This window comes from Homalodisca vitripennis, chromosome 4 (genome assembly GCF_021130785.1).
Source record: "Homalodisca vitripennis isolate AUS2020 chromosome 4, UT_GWSS_2.1, whole genome shotgun sequence".
In the NCBI taxonomy this organism is placed as follows: domain Eukaryota; kingdom Metazoa; phylum Arthropoda; class Insecta; order Hemiptera; family Cicadellidae; genus Homalodisca; species Homalodisca vitripennis.
This window is the reverse complement of record NC_060210.1, coordinates 158,625,743-158,646,513: the sequence shown is the minus strand read 5'-3', so window position 1 is coordinate 158,646,513 and position 20,771 is coordinate 158,625,743. Positions and strand designations below refer to the sequence as shown.

Here is a 20,771-nt window from a genome sequence, read left to right as displayed (position 1 = left end):
ACATTTCTAATATCTTGTGAACGTAAATCATCCGCCATTTCGAACTTATTACGATCGGAATAAACGAAATAACACCGATAAAACAGGCCGACACAACTCATAGGTTAGCGGCGCGGCGGTTAGCGGCCGCGAGTAAAAACACAACGTCGTAACAAATACCAGCTATTTGTTAATTATTCTTTTAACAATTCATCTGGAGACAGATCTAGAGGAAAGAGGAGACGTTTTGTACACAATGCAGTAAATAACGGCCGAATTTAACCGAAGATAGCCGAGCAGCGATGACGAATTCGAAGGCATGTTTGAAAGTCGACGCATTGACCTCTATCATTCATATTAAACAAATGAACGTCGCTAGAGCGGCTTCTATCACTAAGAGGGTTAACCTAAACAAATAATACCAGAGCGTTGCAACACGTCTAATTCAGGAAACCTGAAAGGCATGGAAAAGCATGTGGAAGACATAAGACATGCATGACGTTCCTGTACCGCGAAACAAAAGTTTTCCCATTACAAAACATGCATCCGTAGCCCGCTAAAAGAAGTAGTCACTTCAAAAGCAGCTGTTCGTACAGTTTTTCATCTTCCGCGCAGACGGTCTTGTAATATTATCAAGAAAACAGCTTAATAACCTTCCATTAATCTTTATAGAGAGATGAATTCTCTTTGTTAGGAAAACATGGCCCTATTTCGGAGTCTCCCGACTAATCGTACATACAATCCTGTACAAATAACATTATCACAATTCACAAATCTTAAACCATTTTCTATCAGTAAAATATAGTTTACAACGGTTCTAGGCTCTTTATCTCTCTGACAAATTCGCTGAAGACTAAAGGTAGTCTATGTGTTTTTGAGGGGAAGTTGAAAAATTGTTGCAGGTGTGTCTGTCGAAGCAACCAAAGAGTAAAGAATAAAAAATGGTGACTACTTTTTCGTTACTCTATGACACAAAAAAAAGTAAAATGTGTTTTTGAGTTTGGTTGGTTATTTTATTGTTTGCTAAGAAGTGAACTTCTAGGTTAAAGAGTTAAATGATTCTTTGGATTTTCTTAGTTTCTAAATAAGTTCATGTCCGTTGTGTTTTAACAATAAGTACTGTATAGTGAAATTGAACGAAACAATGGATTTGCTTGGTTCTATTTTAAATTCAATGGAAAAGCCACCATCAATCACAGATAAACAAAAGTCTATGATGAAAAGTAAGTAGCCTACTCCATTATATTTTATTTTAACAGTAGAGCTATTTGTTAACTTTGGGATTATAGCACTCCTAAAGGAGCGCATTTTGCATTGCCTTGACAATGTCTTTTCCATTCTCCTATAGTTCTACATGAGGGGTTAAACATTTTTGTATGGATTTTATAGAAAAAATTATACATTTTTGAGACGATTTGAAAAAAATCAGTCAACTTATAAATGCGGGAGTTGTGGTTTCTACCATAGGGTAGTAGTTGGGAGACATTCTGTACTGAATATGTAATAAAGTGTCATCCTGGCTTAGTGGTATGTTTCAGTTAGCACGATTAATTTTCAAGGGCTAGTTTTAGAGCACTCATGTTTGTTGTTATTTTCTCAAAACACCTCTCAATTTTTATGTGATACTGTTGTCATATTTAAAGGTTAGATTTTACTTATGTACTATTTATTATTTTACTAATTGTGAAGTTACAGTTACAGCTGGAGCAGCAAAAAAACTATACTACTTTTGATCTGTGAAACAATATTTCTTTGTACACTGCGTGCCTCCGGGTTATAGGCCTAGCAGCACTTTCAGTGCTGCCCTGCACTGATGTCGATGATCGAAAAACATCCCTCGAGATAGTAGCCATCATTAAAATATGAAATTTTTGAGGGGGCTGATAAGAAGAAAATTAAAAAATAATGCAACCAAATTTAACCAAACTGTAAAAAAGTATAGCAAATCATGTAAAAAAACAGTTTTAAGTTAATGTATAAATGGACAGTTATAGAGAACACTTACCATCTTTGTGTTGGCAGGTAGAGCTTAGCAATAGCAACAAAAATGTGCAGGAGCCTGATATGTGGGTGGAGGTGTTTATCCTTGAAAAAGATTTCTGCTAGGTACCTGACGAATGGTCACCATGGGCATCATAATGAGATATGTTTGCTCTCAATTCACACCAGTGTCTCTCAATAGTGTTGGTATGGCCACCGGTATCCAGATCAGTTATAGTATGGTTGACGGATAGGTGTCTAAATCCCTCATCGCCCAGACATTGTAACCTCTCTAACAATCGTTTACTATTGTTGTACCTGGCAGAACTCATTCCTTTATAATATGTAGCAGGGTGTCCCTATCCGCTTATCTAGAGGGACAAGAAAGATTGGTACTTTGGGATTATACCGACCACACCCAGATATGAATCGTTATTTGACATTTTGCTTCTACTGATTACTAGATTAGCGTAGAACAATATTTTGTCAATATAAAACAGGAATTGTCTTATCGCAAACCCCTCCCCATCCTCAGACAGAAGTCAAAGTCGAGCGGTCTAGTAGATAACGTGATTGCAGTCTCGCCGCCTGTTCAGCTTTTGCGTCGCTTTGTTGTATACTTCCATGTTTTACCCCTACATTTATCCAAACACAAAAATTCAACAAAAACAAACATTACCAAACAAAAACTAAACTCTTTATTGAAAAAACACACAAAACTTGTTTTTATTCTTGATCACCCCCAAAATGCGAGTGCCTCCGGCCTCTCGGTGCTGCCGAAGCCCGTGCTGATGTCAACGAAAGAAAAACATCCCTCGAGATAGTACCTATCAGTAAAATATAAAATTCTAGAGGGGCTGATCAGAAATATAAATTGAATTGTAATGGAAAGGCAGTTATGTACCGTGCAAAAACTTAAATAATCATGTGATGCCGCGCGGCCTGCCGTAATCGGGATTCTCGAGAAAGATAAGATAACAACGACAACAATACCGATCACAATACCTGGAAATGCTTGTTGATTGATGGAATGTTAGTTCTGTTACTCAACTACATCGTTTTATAACGTTCTAAGTTCATTGAAAAAGGTTTAAGCGTTGGGGGCATATAATGGAATTTGACCACATTGATAATCGTTGTAAGTTTGTAATTTTGTAATTAAAGAGTTGTTTTTACGTTCTATCATGTTTGTTTCTATAAATTTATATTTTTGTGTTCTTCATACTGGTGTGGTTGGTATAATCCCAAAGTACCGAAAGATTCCCTACTCTGACTTTCGATGCTCCCGAATCACAATTGTATTTTCTTCTCCTAAATTTGGCATCATACATTTTAACAACTTTCTGAGGACTGCCAATTTCCTTAGACAATATTGAAATATGGTAGAAGTAAACTTGGCAATAGAAAGAATACCAGTCCATTATTCAATGTGCTGACACTTCAAACTCCAACGAAATATATCTTTGTCATGGTGGCTTCGAAGTTAATAAAGTGGTGACTAAACCAAAATAAGTATAAATGTCCAGCTGACATAGAAAATGATCCTGCACGGTCAAACTTTTTAAAATTCCGGCATATAACACTTTTTCTTCTAATATTACAAAACTTCCTATCACAACGGAACATCAACGTCTCCTGGTTTAAAAACAACAGATGCCCACATGATGAGCAACACATTTATTAAAAAAAAACTATATTAAATTAAAAATGCAGTTCTTTTGTTTTAATTACTGTTACCGTTATTTCTTATTTTAGAGTTTGTGACAAATGGGTGTCAAAAATAAAGGAGACTAAAGATCCTAATAACCTAGCGATTTGTGAAATTGATTAATTTTGACTATGACTCTCAGTCTGAATAGTGTTATAGTAGTGACAATAGCTGGGGACCAATAAGTTATTCTGACAATGAAAAAGGTCTGATGAAAACAATATTCAACCATCAACAAGGGAGTACTCTGCCGCAGTTCGCTTCACTAAGCCTACTTCCGTTAACTTCATATCAATTACCATCTCAAACTCATCTCAGCCATCAACTTCAGGTATTCAACCGGTGCCACAACCAAATCCTGTAACGTATAAACAGTGCCATTGTGGGAAACAGCCCCTACTGATACTGTCTTAATCTGATACCCCTGATTCAATAACTTCTTTTTTCCTGATTCCAATGGGTGCGGATACCTTTGCCTTGAAATGAACTAATAGATTATTTTAATATACTTATTGATGATAAAGCAGAAAAATCTTGAATATGCCAATATAGATTTTGACACTTATAAAATTTAAAACCTTATGTCTTCTATTTTATACAGAAATAGTAAATTTTCCACAACTTTCGATGTATTGGAAAACTGACAAACTTCTTCTAACTTGTTTTGGGGATTATGTGTCACAGGATTGATTTATTTTGATTTTACGTTGTTTTTATCTTACTAACGATGATAATCACTCTCCTGATCATCTATATAAAATTAGAGGTCTGCAATTAATTAATTTAATAACAAAATGCAAAACATCTACCTACCTGGTAAGGAACTTTTTTTGGATGAATCAAAGGTCTTATGGAGGGGCGTTTACTGTTCAAACAGTGTATAAAAAACAACACAAATATGGAATAACTCAGTATTTGTTGACTGAATCTCCTAGCCCTGTATCAAAGTTTAGTGTCTATGCAGGAGCAATGGATGACCTATCAGGTCCAGGACATACAGAAAAAGTTGTTCTGCATATGCTGTGTAACAGGTTTGAAAAAGATCTTCTGTGTTTTCAGACAACTTTTATAACAGCATGCATTGGTCTAAATTTCTTTTGCAAAAAAGACTTAAATTACAGGCACGTTGCATGCAGACAGATTGGATCTCTCAGCTGCTGTTACAGGCAAAAAACTTGAGAGAAGGGAAACTACGCACAATGCTTTTAAGGTATTGTGGTTAGCAAGTGGAAAAACATAAGAGTAGTAACACTCCTGCCCCCTCAATTTGAGGATGACTTAAATGTCACTGTGAACTAAAGAGGACAAAATAAGGTGAAACCCCTGTCTAACTTTAAGTACAACAAGTACTTGGGTGGCATTGATAGACACCACTAGATGATGAGTTAATATCTAAGTGAACATAAATATCATCACTGATGAAAATATTTGCATCCACATTTTCCAAATGGCCCTGCTCATTGCTTATCTCTTTTCTAACAAATATAACATTGGGATCAAGATGTAAATGCTCGACTTCAGACATCATCAGAGGGCTTTTGATACCTGCCAGGTGGAATGCCAGATGAAGCTCTAGTTCGTGTGAAGTAGAAATAGAGCATTTACTGAGTAGGGGCACGTGGATGCTTTTGGTAGGATTCAATGAAGATGTGTGGTCTGCTCTCGTGTAGGAAGAAGAAAACAATATATCAGTGCAGGATTTGTCTGGATACTCAAACTTTGTGTCTTGAGGACTCTCAAAATACACCAAATGCAATAAGTTATATTGCTGCTGTAAACATGACAAATGTGCTATAAAAGACAAGAACATTTTTTAAATTTATTTTTCAGCACGGAGCATGGGAAAATAGTATTTTTAGCAGTGAATGTAACCAGACCAAATTTATCTTTTGCATCTGAGGAATACAAAACTGATTTTTACCCAGGGATTTCCTAAGAATAACTGTCTCTTTTAAGGCTGATATTTAACTCATAACTTAACATATAATTTTACATTATACATACTCAATGAAAAAGAAACATTAAAATTGAAAAAGATTATGTATAGGTGGCGTGTATTATTTATATAGAATAAAGTAGATATTTTCACGTCACAAGAAAAAATACATTAGGTCTATCTTCTGAGGTCACATGACACACATAATCATACACAAGACGATCACAAACATCAGACAAGATTTAGTTGAAATGATCTTGTTGTCTATGAGAAATTACTTCTTAAATCTAGTGTTAGTAGTCTTTGCAAAAACCAATTCAATTATAAAGAAAGAAAGAATTATAATTAATCTTGCCGTGAAATAAGTTACCCCTTAGGAACACTTGTTTCGGGTTTACTATAATTATTTTTAAGTAGACCGGCAATTGCAATAATTTGAATAAGGTATCAGCAAACTTAATGTAAGTTACATAAAAATAGTGAACAGATTCTCATTTAGAGAAGTACTTGTACAACTGTAACAGTATTAATCAAACTCTCAACTTTAGAACAAACCGTAGCCATACAGAATATAGCAGACATTGATAGCGTTTATTTATATATATATACGCTACACATTTACATCTAATAAAAGAGAAAAAACACAAAATAAACAAGTAAAAAAACCACAGATGTTTCTAATATTTTTAAAATAGTAATAATTTAAAGAATTATTGATCTGTATTTAATGTGACACATACATAGAGGCAGATTTAAATCAACAAATAGCTTGCAGTAAAATATTATTATTATATTGCATTAACATCTACCATTTAAGTAAAAATGATTAAAACATTAAATAAATTAACAGTATGTTGAGTTTTAGTTGGGATTCTCTTAAACAAGTAGGAGCTATACAAGTATAATCAAAGCACTGTTTGTTAGCTTACAGACTTAGTCTGTATTTAAATTCAATTCAATTGACGTTATTTTGTATCATATATAGAAAAGGGTGAATTTAGGGCCATAAGGCCCTGTCTTACAATTAACCCTAGTGATATTAAATGAAATACCTCTACCCGATTTCAAATTATAATTCCCTTCATTACTTACCTTATAACCTGTCATAAAAAAAACCCTTAGAATCTTGTACGCATTTATATACAACTATTTATATACATGTATCTTACCTGTATGTGTAACAGGTAAAATACATAGACCTTGAAAGTGGAAAAAATGGTTCTCTAAAATTCTTTTACATTATCCTCTTCTATATAATTTCAACAGGATGGTACATTCATAAATGGTTTTACCTAACAAATAATACCATATTGAAATTTTAATTAAAAAAGCAAAATAAGCAAATCTTAAAATTTCCAATGGCTGTAGTACACTAAGTTAATAATAATTTTATATACAATCAATGGCAGCATTCATCACCTATGTTGTGTGTGTTCATTATGGTTTTGATTTTGGGTAATTCAATTGATCGAGACTCTTAGCTTAATGTTTAACTTTGCAAGAAATCTTTTGGTGTTGAACCCATACAATACAGAATTGAGGGATGGTTTAGTCACTGAACAATCCTGGATTTCTTACATAGGCAATGGATGTTGATATGAAGGATCTGTAATTTGTTTATTTTGATATTTTTTCTTATAAATTCTAAAATTAATTTGCATGAGTATTTTATATTAAATTAATGTACCAGAACAATTTGTTAAATTAACATTTCCCAGGCATCTATGTTACTGTACAAGTGTAATTATAACATCGATAATAATCAATTAATTACTTGAACCTTCCATATGATGAACCTTTATGTAGGGCTAAGAGTGTTAACATTTTGTATTTTAACCAGCCAAATATTGCTATTTTAAGCATCTGCACTGAAAAACAGTATTAAAATTACAGGTTATCAAATACATAACAAGAAATTTACTGACATGGCTTAAAAATGACTGATTTACAATATTCAGTATTTGCATTAGATATTGGTTCAACTTAAAAAGAATGTTATGCTAGTCAATTTATTAGTAGTAAATGAATAAAATTGATCCTCGTTTATGCAATTCTAGAGTAATATAACATAATTATTTAAGTTTAATTAAATTCTTTTTCAGGGCAAAGAGATGAAATGTTGGTGAAACAAAAAGCAGAAAAAGAAAAACTGAGAAAATTCAGAGAACAGGTAGGCTGTCCTTAGCTCAAAGTATGTAAAAATTCTTTGAAAGTAGTTATTTAAACATTAACCCTTCAGGTACTGTCCAAATTTAAATTTTATTTCTGAGGAATACCAGTGACTTCTTCTATCTCTCTAGATTATCAGATGATACTGAACCCATTTTAACCTGAATTGTTTGACACGTTTCCCTGTATCTTCCTTATTTTTTCATGAATTTTGTTAATCATATGAAATTATAGCAATCATTATACAACAAATGAATAAAAAATCAAGAAGTAATAATATACAATGTATACTTACCTAAAAGATTGTTAACACAAACATTTTAACAAGCATGGCATTAAACTCTTTGAAGAGAAGGAGTTTTATAGGAAAAAGTAAGTAGCAATGTATAGGTACGTTGTTTAATTGCTTGGCCCAAAGGAGTAAAGATGTACTGGTATGATTTGTGCATTTAATATGGATTAATTGCTACTTTTGCATATTCAATGACAACAAGTGTTTTATTGAGGATAGTTAGTAGGGAGGGGAGGAGATAGTTATCTGAGGGTTAGTGGAGGGGAAGAGAAAGCAAGTAATCACAGCTGATACAGTATTTTGGTGGGGCACATCTAGTGTGAATGTGTGCTTTAGAAGTATGTGCAAGAACAACCCATCCTTCCTTGTGATTTTCAAGCAAAGTAAATCATGATTATTTTTGGTACAAATCTGGTCTTTCAGATTTGGCATAGCTATTGGCAATTGCGCTAGAACATTGCACATAACCTTCTTAATATTCTAATACAACCTACTAAATAGAATATAGGAAGTTTTTATTTGTTTCTCAATACTTATAACGTATTTAGTGTTACAATATGAGTTTGAATAAACATTATAATTTACATTTCTAAGATACAAATAAGCTTTTGTATGATGTGAGTGAGTGTTATCAGGTAGCTGAAAATGATTAAGATATTTTACCTGCTGACAATGATGTGTTTGGTGAGGCTAAGGAAGACGATCCATAAGAAATGCTCATTAGTGACATTTCGGACAATGATAGTTAAGCTTTTGTGGCTAAGCAGCAATGGACAGAAAAAAAATAATGACAATTAGGTTTGTATCATAAAAAACACAAACAGATCAATGTAGTATGTGTTTATGGAAATGATGGTGATGAATTGGAACTTAAAACAATTGAATTAGATAAAACTGATGTTGGTTTTACCATTGACACTATTGGATAAGAAAGTCAAAAAATTTATGTATAGATGTTTTATTTAGATTTTAAGTGTAGGTTACTATGTGGTTGCTATACAATGGTTACTTCCTTACATTCAGTATCTTGATTCTCAAATTTTAATATTTTTATACAAGTTTGTAGCCTATATAATAGGTTTTATAAAAAAGGTTTTTTGAGATATTTATACAAGATTATATTGTTTTAATAAATCATGGCACCTTAGATGCATTGTCAGTTCCCCATATCATTACGTGCATAAGATCCCTACATTAGGTAATCTTATACTGTAAAACCCTGGTTAACCGAACTCAGGTCAACCGAATGTAGTGTTTTATTCAACAGCAGAACACTGCACTAATCCTGTCTCAAGGCAGAAGAGTGGGTGCGTGCGTGCGTGGCACATTGATGTAGCGACTGTGCAGACAAATAACGTTTCCTCAAGATGATTCACCCTCTCCCTCCTTAAATAATCACCATACCAGCATTTTTTTTTTTTTTTTTTTTTTTTTTTTTTTTTTTTTTTTAGGGAGAGGCAGGAAAAATGCAATTACGCACGCAGACGGGTTTACCCACTAAAAAACCTCCTCTACTCTTTAGAATTATAACCTGGGATTGTTTATCACATTACTTCAGGCTAGGCCTAAATTTGGCTTAAGCCCGTGGGGCTCGCTCCTTATCCAGCCGCTCGGTCAAGGGATCTGGGCCACTTCGCGGTCCAGATCGGATTTCTTTTAATGCCCCGGACGAACTGTCACAAACAATTCCAGTCCCCCTCATCCTCCATAATCTTTTCGCAGACCGTATCCACCGAAAAAAACCCAGAGTTTTCTTGTGGCCTCCAGGCGGGGCCTTTCCCAACGCGGACAGCGGAAGAAGGTTTGTTCCGCGTCGTCGGGAACGCCCGGGCAGTAGATGCAATCCGGTGAACCGGTCTTGCCCATCCGGTTCAAGTACGACTTGAAATAGCCGTGACCTGTCAGGAACTGCGTGAGGTAGTAGTCCACTTCGCCATGCCGCCTTTCGACCCATGGTTGAACCTGCTCGATGAGTCGCGCAGTCCATCATCCTCGGGTTTCGTGCTCCCAGCTGTGTTGCCACTGCTGGAAGGTTCGGGCACGCTCTTCCGATCTTGCTTCGTCCTTGCCGATCTCGCCTTGTCTCTGATAAATCGCCTTCCTCTCCCCTGCCAAGAGCTTGACAGGGATGACTCCGGCAACCACCAAGACGGCAGGCTGGGATACTGTCCGATAGGCGGAACACACCCGGAGCGCAGCTTGACGCTGAACCCGGGCGAGTCGCAACCTATAAAATTCCTTGGTAAGAGCGTCTGCCCACACCTCTGCCCCATAAAGGAGCACGGGCTGGACTGCGGACATCAATACCGTCTTATGCTGGACCGAGGACTCCCGACATTGGCCATTAGCTTACTAAGGTAAGAGACCACCTTAGCAGCCTTGTCCGCCGAACGGAAGATCTGGTCTCTCCAGCTTAACTTGTTGTCCACCATGACTCCGAGGTACTTGGCGGCACGCGTTGACTGGACCACTTTCCTTCCCACTCGCAGCGGGACGACGGTATCAATTCTCTTCTTTGTGAGAATCACGATCTCCGTCTTGCTCAGAGCAAGCGAAAGACCGTGATCGGACATCCAGGCGTTGACCACTCGCATGACCTGGTTCAACTTTAGCTGGGCAAGCTCAACGTTGCGTGCGGCGATGAGAGCCGCAACGTCATCGGCGTACCCAACTAAGACGGTTTCCTCTGGCATCTCGGATCTCAGGAGGCTGTCAGCGATATTCCAGAGATCCGGGCCGAGTATTGAACCCTGCGCGGCACCAGAGGTGACTTCCACCGTCCGCGCTCCGTCTCGAGTGTCGTATATCAGACGCCTAGAACGGAGGTAGTCCTCGATGAGCCGCAACAGATACGTTGGAATACGGAAGGTGTCACGAAGTGCATACAACATATCGACCCATCTCGCCGAGTTGAAGGCATTCTTGACATCAAGCGTAACAAGAAGCACTACTCGGCGGGAGAAATGGTTGTAGCTCTCGGCTCTCTCAACTGCTTTCTGTACTTCCGTAATCGCGTCGATTGTTGATCGTCCCTTTCTGAAGCCGTACTGACGAGGGCAAAGGTCCCCGGCGGCTACCACGGCAGAAATCAGGCGGGAACGGATCAACTTTTCAAAAAGTTTTCCAGCCGTGTCCAGCATGCAGAGAGGTCTGTAGTACGACGGCAGCTCAGGATCACCTTTTCCCTTGCTAATAAGCACCAGCCTGGTGGTTTTCCAGGGAGATGGAAACACTCCTTCAACCAAGCAGGCATTGTACATTCTCAGCAACAACACGGGATTGATGGTGAAAATCTTCTTCAGAGCCTCGCTGGGAATCCCGTCCTGGCCGGGAGCCTTGTTGCTCTTCAGGGTGAGAACGGAGGTTTCCAACTTCCTCAATAGTAAAAAGCGGAACGCTCTCCACCCGTTCGAAGTCAACTAGTGGTCGCTGTGGATGTACAGGAAACAGGGCAGTGACGATCCTCTCCATGGTGGCGCCCTCCATGATGGAGGGGCTCACTACCATATTGATTGTCTCATGCCACTAGTAATCTCCCCCATTCCTTCCACCATTCCCAAAATATAATATAAAGAAATTATTTGTATGCAATTCATTTTCCCTGCATACCCATTCTAATGAGTTATTTTTAAATGAATTGGGTTAGCCGAAAAATTGGTTATCCAAAATGGTTGCATTATATATTTTGTTTACCCTGAAAAACAAATCCCCAAAATATCATAGGAGAGATCATTTATACACGGTCTGGAAAAAAACTAATGTCAATTAATGTATTTTTCATTATAATATCTTTAATGTTAATGGAAAACTTATGTACAGTTATATTTTCTATTTTATACTTATATATTTTTATGTTATTAACTCTACATTACAAGGTTATCTTTATACTTATACATTTTTATTGTGCTTGATTATATAAAGAAATATTTTTTCTAGACGGAGAAGAAAGTAAATGCCTTTCTACAAAATGATACTGAAACTCGTTTGAAATTCCCTCCAATGGACCAAGTCTATCGTGGAATAATGTAAGTACTGTTTTTAATATGTAAGAGTTATTGATAATAATAAAACTTATTATATTTAAAAAAAACTTAAAGGGGTAAAGGAATTAAATTGAATAAATAAAAGGATCTTTTTACCATTTAAAGTAAGTAAAAAGTAGAGTTTCACTTAAAACAATTTTTATGTATTCTAGTTGTTGTCTTCTACACAAAACCAAAGTATATTATCAATAAAGATTTTTCAAATAAAAAATCTGGATGTATAAAAGCCAAGTTATTGGCTAAATTGTATAGTATTGTGTGAATTATGTGAACAAGCAGAATTAATTTGTAAATGTGATTTATTTAGACCAAAGCTACATTTAAGTACACCTACATAAGTTTGTTACCATTAATTAGTATGGAACATGACCTCCTTTTACTTTTATAACTTCCTGGACTCTTCTTTGCGTGGAATCCACAAGTTTTTTTGCAATTGTTTATGATTACTTCATCCCTAAATCACACCTGAATCACTGCTTCCACCAGTTTTATTTTTGTCATACAATCTGTCAAGATTGCATTGCGTGTCAGACATTTTTTACTTTTGGTGGCCAGTAACAATATAAAACAGTGTTTCCCAAACTTGTTGGGCTCCCTTAGGTTTGTACTACTTTCCGTGGTGCCCCCCTCCTCCCCTTATAAAATATTGTGCCTTTATAATTACATAAATAATTCTCATCAGTAACATATTTGACTGTATGCCCATTGTAAATTAGCCAGCATACAAATATCAAGTAAAACCTTTGTTTTTAATAAATAATGTAAACTATATAACTGTTCACTATTACTGATTTTTAAAGAAGAACGCTATTATTATATTGTTGGTAGACTTGGAATAGTACAAGTGAATGTATGGAAAGAAATAAATAAAGTGGAAAGTGTTTTAACATTTCAAATATTGTTTTAATAATTCAATGATTGTTTCATAAAAATTACACTTTAGCGAATCAGATAATATATCTACTCAAATTCATTACAGTTCATAAATTTCGTTTAAAGTTCCATACAAGCTAAAAGACATATTTGCTAAAAGTCTTTGCAAAGGATGAGATTTTTTATATCAAAATCCTGTAATTTTTATATCAAAATCGGAACTTATGTTCAAAATTGCAAAACACACACACACACTATTTTCAGTTTTTAAGTTTGGTCTGTACTTTGATTTGATGACTGCCTCAGTTGAGAAACCCACGTTACAAAGGTAGAAAGTAGTAAAGAGTATTAACACAAGCATTGCTTTCCTGGCAATTGTTGCGAAACTGATGCAATTCTAAGCCTACTGTGTGGATGGCGAAATATACATTTTTGGGAAGGATGATGTATGTCTAATAGTGCTTTGCAGTTGGCACAAGCAAGAGAGAAGTTTACTGGAAAGACAAACTATTCTTTGGCTGTTGTAGGATTAGACAAAAAAGACTAGAAATATTTTTTGGTATTGAATATGGAATTTTAGATTGTATTTTCCATTTTATCACATATATTTTGTCAGTTTACAGTTATAGACAAAAGTGTTATTCTAAATATGCAAATAATCTGTTTAATTTAAATTTTGCTTTTAAATATTCATAAATATATTATATGTTTGATTCATTGTAACATGTTATGTCTGTCATAGTTCTTATAGGACTTAACATTATTGTATTCTTTATTAAATTTATGTTTCAATATTTTCAGCCACGATGTTGCTGAGGTCGCAGGCATGACAGCACAGTCATTTGGAATTGAGGGTGTCGACCGTTACATAATGCTATTTAAGAAAGAACACCCGCCATCAGATGATGAGTTGACAACCTTGAGAAATGGACAGGAATGGAATGAGGAGACAGCTAAAGAATTAGCTGAAAAGGTCAGTTGAAAATCAAGTCATGTTATTTTAAAAATAAAATTGATCTACGAGGGTCAGTCAAATATAAACAAGACTTTTAACTTATACGTTTATTAAAGCTAAACAATACAATGATTACATGTTACTGCTTTTCTACATAGTCTCCCTCAACTCTCATACACTTTTCCCAGCGTGAGGATAGCTTATGGATCCCTTCTTCATAAAAGATTTGAGGTTGTGTCTTGAACCAATTGCACACAAATTCCTGTACTTCCTCATCACTTTCAAAACGGTTTCCACCAAGTGCTTCTTTGAGAGAACCAAAGAGGTGAAAGTCACATGGAGACAAATCTGGGCTGTAGAGAGGATGTTCCAATGTTTCCCAATGAATTTGGCGTAATTTCTCTTGGGTCAAGGCAGCTGTGTGATGCCTAGCATTGTCATGAAGCAAAATGACATATCTGATTGGCTGATTACGCCTTTTGTTCCGAAAGGCTGCTTTTGCTTGCTCAAGAAGTTGACAGTAATGAGCAGCGTTCACAGTACGACGTTCGTGTAAAAAGTCAATAAGCAAAACGCCTTTGCAGTCAAAAAAGATGGTGGCAAGAACTTTCCCAGCAGACAACCGTGTTTTGGCTTTCACAGGGCGAGTTTCGTTTTCCTTCGCCACTCCATTGACGCCATTTTGGATTCAGGAGTGTAGTGATGGACCCACGTTTCATCACAGGTTATTATGCAATTTAAAAAACCATTCCCCTCTCTCTCAAGCCGATTCAAAAGCCTTTGGCAAATGTCTCTCCGGGTTTGTTTTTGATCGAGAGTCAGAAGCCGAGGGACACATCTTGCACAAATTTTCCGAAAACCCAGATGCTCTGTGACGATGGAATGCACACTACCATGACTAATTTCCACTTCACTGGCAATTTCATCTATCGTTAAGCATCGATCATTTTCAAGAAGTTCACGAACAGCACAAATGTTCTCATTAGTCAAACTGGTCCTTGGACGCCTATTGTGACTTTCATTTTCAACTGTTTCACGTCCGCCTTTGAACTTTTTAACCCAATCGTACACTTGAGAACGTGATAAAGTCTTATCCCCAAACTGAGTTGTCAGTCTAACAAAAATTTCACTTGGTTTAATACCTTCGTTTGTCAAGAACTTAATAATAATTCGTTGCGCAACTGCAGATACAACCTCTTGTTCAGACATGGCTACAATGACAAACAAAACAGCACTGAGAACGCATTGTTGCAGCTTTCCCCCTCCCCCAGGCTGCCCCCTACCACTACTGCAACATGGCTACCTGCTACAACCTGGACGTTGGGTATAGTAATAAAAGTCCTGTTTATATTTGACTGACCCTCGTAGTTTGCAAGATTTTTATAATGTTCTAATGTGCTAAACTGGTGGTGGTGGGTCAAAAAGTCCCCAATACAAGTCAAGACTTGTTAAGGTTAGGTTGGGGTGTGGTTTATATTGTAATGTCACTTTAAGAATGTGTTGCTTATGTTCATGCGTATATACAATACACATTATTGTATTTAAGACATAATGTGTATTTATGTTAAGAGGTACACAGCTATCTCACTCCTGCCACCACATGTCATTTTTATAGATCCTAATCTAATGGCCTGTTATTATGTTATATCAGATACAGTGTAGTTTGCACCCATGGGTATTTTGATATATCTGCATGTATTAATGATAACACTATGTTAAAGTAGTTAGTACAGTATTCTCATTGTGGAGGTAGAAAAATTATTAAAAAAGTATTTCATCTATATTACCTCTAAGTATATACTATGTCTAGAATATATGGTTAATTCTGTTATTTTTTTAGCGTAAACAAGAACTCAAAGAAGAAAAAGAGGATGCTTTAAGAAAACCTGAAAAATTTGTTCCTAACAGTAATTATAAAGAAAAATATCAGCATTTGATTGGATTGGACGCTGCATTGGAAGCTGCAAGGAAAACAGAAACTAACAAGCAATATGGCTTTGGTAAATTAAATTTGCTCTGTAGCTTTATATTTGTGATATTTTGTGTATATTACAACATTATCACAAAGAAAAAACATACACATTTATATACATTATCCCTTACAGTGTCAGCATATGACAATTCATGTAAACGTGCAAGATGATCCAGCACTAGACTACGTAGTAGATGAATCAAGTCCAAATAAATATAATACTACTCTCAATAGATTTGGAAAGATAGTCACTAATAGTTTTATTTTAGCTTGAAAAATATTTATGTGATAGGAAAAAATTAATTGAAATTATTGAACTTAATTTAATTAATCAAAATAGTATTATTTTGAACATTACAAAATGTATATTATGGAACGAAAGTAAATGGGCCTATGTGACTAAATATGAGAAACATCTATAAACATTTTTCATAGCCCTAAAAATAATGTATGAATATACGTATTTTTAAGGCATATGAACTACATACTTATTAAATCATGATTAAATTTGAAATGAATGATGATATTTTTCTCAAATTAGTATAAAACCTAACCTTTTCCATCGGATAAAACGAAATTAGAAGATAATTTAATTGTTCTTTTATCATCTATTGTTATATTTGGAACATACTAAAACTCTATGCCACTACAAAGGGTTTTTTTCACCATTTTGAGGGTTAATTTCTGTATTTCACATGTAAACAACTTCTAACTAAATAAATTAATTAAGTTTTGTGAAATTATTAATATGAATGTAAAATTACATTAATGGAAGATAGGATGATGAAGAAAATCTAGTTAATGGTCTAAAATAATAAATGGTAAATAAATTGCCTCCTGCAGATTTTTCCTTTTTCCATTGGCCAGCACACAAAGCTGACTTCTGATCTAAGAGGCAGCAACTCATTGAAAGTCATCTACATTATTCTCTTACCATAATTGAGTCTTCATCGTAGTTCAGGGTTTAATGGTAATACATCTGATTTATTATCTCCACTGTTATTTGCCGTTCTAGATCACACCCTTTCTTCAGTATTAGAGATGAATTATTTCATTAGAATCTCGATTCATCAAACATAAAGACATTTAGAGGTTTTGGGTGCTTAATGCCATCAGCAGATGTATCAAATATAGAGAAAGAAGCCATACAAGACAAAACAACTCAATTTTCTAAAGCTGTGTAATTTTTATAAAAATGGGGTCTACAACAAGGGCCCACTCAAGGCTGAATTTGAATTGTAGCACAACAGCTTCAAGACCCGCTCTAACATACCAAACAAGCAATTGACATGTTGAATTGTTTGACAAGGACTTGTTTCCCAATATCCACACATTGGTGAGAATTTTGTGTACCTTCCCTGTGACTATAAGTACTGCTGATAGGTCATTCTCTACATTACGTCAGCTAAAAACGTACCTTAGGAATACCAGGGGTTCAGACAGGCTGACTGGACTAGCAGCATTGAATATTCACAGAGAAATTGAAGTGACCAGTTCAAAGGTAGTCTCTGTACTAAAGAAAATCAAATCTACGTCTAGATTTTGTTTTTTAAATCCATATTCATGCTTATACTTTTGTTCCAATTAAATGTAGATTTTAAAGATCAAAATAATTTTCTTTTTCTTTACCAAATATTAATATTATAATGTTATGTTATATAATCCAGTTGTTATAACATAAAAATGTTATATTATAGTATATTAATAATATTTTATTAGAATTATAATTGTATAAAACCCAAACCACTTAACAATTATTCTAGATAATTTACCATACTCTGTAATGTAAGGATTATGTAATACAGCCCTGCAACAGTAAAACGACTCATACAAGACTTGTAATTAATACATTTTAGTGGGGAAGCCTCCCCTAAACCAAAAGTCTGGGTGTGCCCTTAGAAGTGCTTATAGCTCCTTCCTTGTTTTTACTTGACGTTATCAATGTTGTAATATCTGAGTCCTTTTCTTCTCCTCCTTCCGAGTTAAAAACAGTTTTAAAAACCACACGTAGTTGAGTTAGGTGAGTAAGGAGCATGATGCAAAAATTCTTCCGATTTTTTGCTAAAAACTAACAGAGATGGTTGTGTATGCGGGTGCATTGTAGGAAAACTAGTCCCTTCTCTGTTAATAATTGCATCCTTTTTTGATAAACACTTGATTAACAATCTGACTTGGTCTGGTGGAATGAACTCATAAGTGGACTATCACTTTCACATACAAGAAAACTAAGCACTGTTTTGTTTGTCAAATCAAATAGCACATCTCTTTACAGCTAGGCTCAGCTACTCCCTGACGAGATATTTCGTCAGTGATCCGCAATGGGTTAAACATTCATTTAGGATAATTTTACCAAACAAATATTGTACCACAATAAAATGATGAGCTGGTCTAACAGTTACTGACAAAAATAGTTTCTGAATACACTTACTAGACCTCAGTGCTCTTAGTTATGTTTAGTATCACTTCAGAAATGTGTACTGTCTTTGAAAATCAAATGTAAATATTATTGTATGGTCTGCTTAGAGCATGTGGAATAGCCATGCAATTTATTTCACCGTGGTAGGAGAAGAACAAATACACTTCAGCATTGTTATACCTTTATAGTTTAATTTTAAAAGAGTATTAACAGTTATGTTTTCTGTTTCAGTTCCAAGTGAAAATAAAAAAGATCATAGGTCAATTGAACAAACCCTAGCAGACATACAATCAAAAAAACGGATGAAGCTGAGCCAACAGTGTTCATCAGAAAATAGTCCAGCTGTACCAAAATTATAGTGAAATTTAGTTTAAGTGCAAAATATTATGTTATTTGTGTACAAACTCATTTTAAATTTTAATGTATTATTTTATTTTACATAATTAAAACGGAATGAATTAATTAAAAATGAAATTGAAACAAATTTTTTTTATAAACCCTATAAATAATTAAATGTACCTGATAAGTAAGTAAGTAAATAGTAAATGTTGAGTGGCTGTTATCCCACATAAGTGAGTACATTGGAAAAAAAGGGACATGTAATGATAATCATTCTCAAACTATACAAAATATGTACAGTAGTACATTATGAAAAATCCTTATTGTATATAATAGCCTTTAATTACTTAAATGTATTAAGAGTTTGTAAGTAAATACTATCCATAAAATGCATTTATTCTTAACTTTAAGGCCCAAAATATTTAACTTTTTAATAGTTCATATTTTTACATTGGCTGTGATCCAGAAATATTACAGTAAAAACAACTTGATGCTATGGCTGTCTAGAAAGTAACAGACGTTTTATCATCTCGCGGGAATGGGTGGGACTAACACCGCCATCTTGGCATCAGAGTGGTTCTACACTCAGTATGTAATCAGTGCATCCTGATTTGTGCCTATCATACTTTGTTTACAGTGGAGTTTTGAAATAAATGCTGCAATTGGTAATTCAGTCAGTTATGAAGTGTGATCTGTGATAAAGTGTTTGTCGGTGGAAAATCACAAACCAATTGAATTTATCGCCAGATTACTGATGTGTACCGTCAAGAAATAATTAGTGAAAGCCCAGTGAGGCAATGGCTCATTAATTTTAAAAATCAACGAACCAGTGTTCACGATTAGCATCGCAGTGGTAGGCCTAGTACTGTGAGTGATGAATTGGTGGTGAATATCAATGAAATAATCCATGAAAATCGTCATTTCACAATTGTAGAACTCAGAACATTTCCCCCCAAATTTAACGGTGTTTAGTTCATGAAATTTTGGTTGATAAACTTGGTTACCACAAATTTCGTGCCAGATGGAATTTGTAATCTAACAGAACACCACTACAAACAGAGACTTGCTGCAGCATTGACATTTATTTTTGGAGAGCTATAAGACAAAAGTCATTGATCATATTGTAACTGGTGATGAGACTTGAGTAAATTATATCAACTGTAAAATAAACCGGCTGTCGAATGAATGGGGACACTTGCCCAAATAACTGAGGTGTCTACAAATGCTGTCAGCATGAAAAATCGTGGCTACTGTATTTGGGAGCTCAGGAAGTGATTCTCATTGATTTTTTTTTAACGTGGCCAAACTGTTAACTCAGAGATGTATTACCCAGAAACTTAAGACGCATGATACAAAACAATTGTCAATGAAATCTAAGCAAGAAAGTTTTATTTCTTTACAAAAATGCTTGTCTACACGCAGCCAATTGTTCCCAATAGCTCTTGGAAGGGAAGTTTTTAATAATTCTGCATGGCGCCCATGCACCGAGTGACTATCTGTTCCCAGTGTTTAGGACATGGCTTGCTGATTTGACCCTGAACTGCTTGTGTAAACCAATGGTTGGACTTGCAGGCAGCAGATTTCTACAGAGAGGGTCGTGAAAAACTTGTACCACCTTACTGTAAATGTTTTAATTTAAATGGCGATTATGTAGAAAAATAGCCTAAGATTTTACCTTCGAAATTTAAGTAATAAAGATTGTTACTTTCAATTTGTTTATTTTTTATTTTAAAACATTTTACCCTTATCTAACTAAAAAACCGTAGTAAATATTGGTTGTCATTATATCTGTATTAATTTAAAAGTTTTAACAACTACTTTTTGCTATCAAAAGTTTTACATACAGTTTGGTATAGTTTTGTTAATCAGATTTAATTTTCTGACTTTTCCTTATTGCTAGATATGATTTAACTCATTTTTCTCAAACCAGGATATGTAAGGAAACAGTCTTTCCATGTTCTGTACTTCTATTTTGAACTTAACCCTTTGACTGCCACGTCCGAGTTGTTACGTTCTAACAACTGCTTCGCTTCACGAAATCTGTAAGATGATACACATTGGCCTCTAGTAGTAGTATTTATTTGAACTACTAGAGGTCCACAGTAGTGT

At 35.1% G+C, this 20,771-nt stretch overlaps 1 protein-coding gene across 1 annotated transcript; it reads left to right on the top strand.

The window, feature by feature from the left end:
• The first annotated feature begins 973 nt into the window (after nucleotides 1–973).
• Nucleotides 974–20,373, top strand: LOC124360412 (sperm-associated antigen 7). The gene is made up of 6 exons (XM_046814026.1): nucleotides 974–1,202; nucleotides 7,706–7,773; nucleotides 12,001–12,089; nucleotides 13,782–13,953; nucleotides 15,776–15,935; nucleotides 18,555–20,373. The coding sequence occupies exons 1-6, from the start codon at nucleotides 1,124–1,126 to the stop codon at nucleotides 18,680–18,682; spliced, it is 696 nt and encodes a 231-aa protein (XP_046669982.1). The 5' UTR covers nucleotides 974–1,123; the 3' UTR covers nucleotides 18,683–20,373.
• Nucleotides 20,374–20,771: the final 398 nt, after the last annotated feature.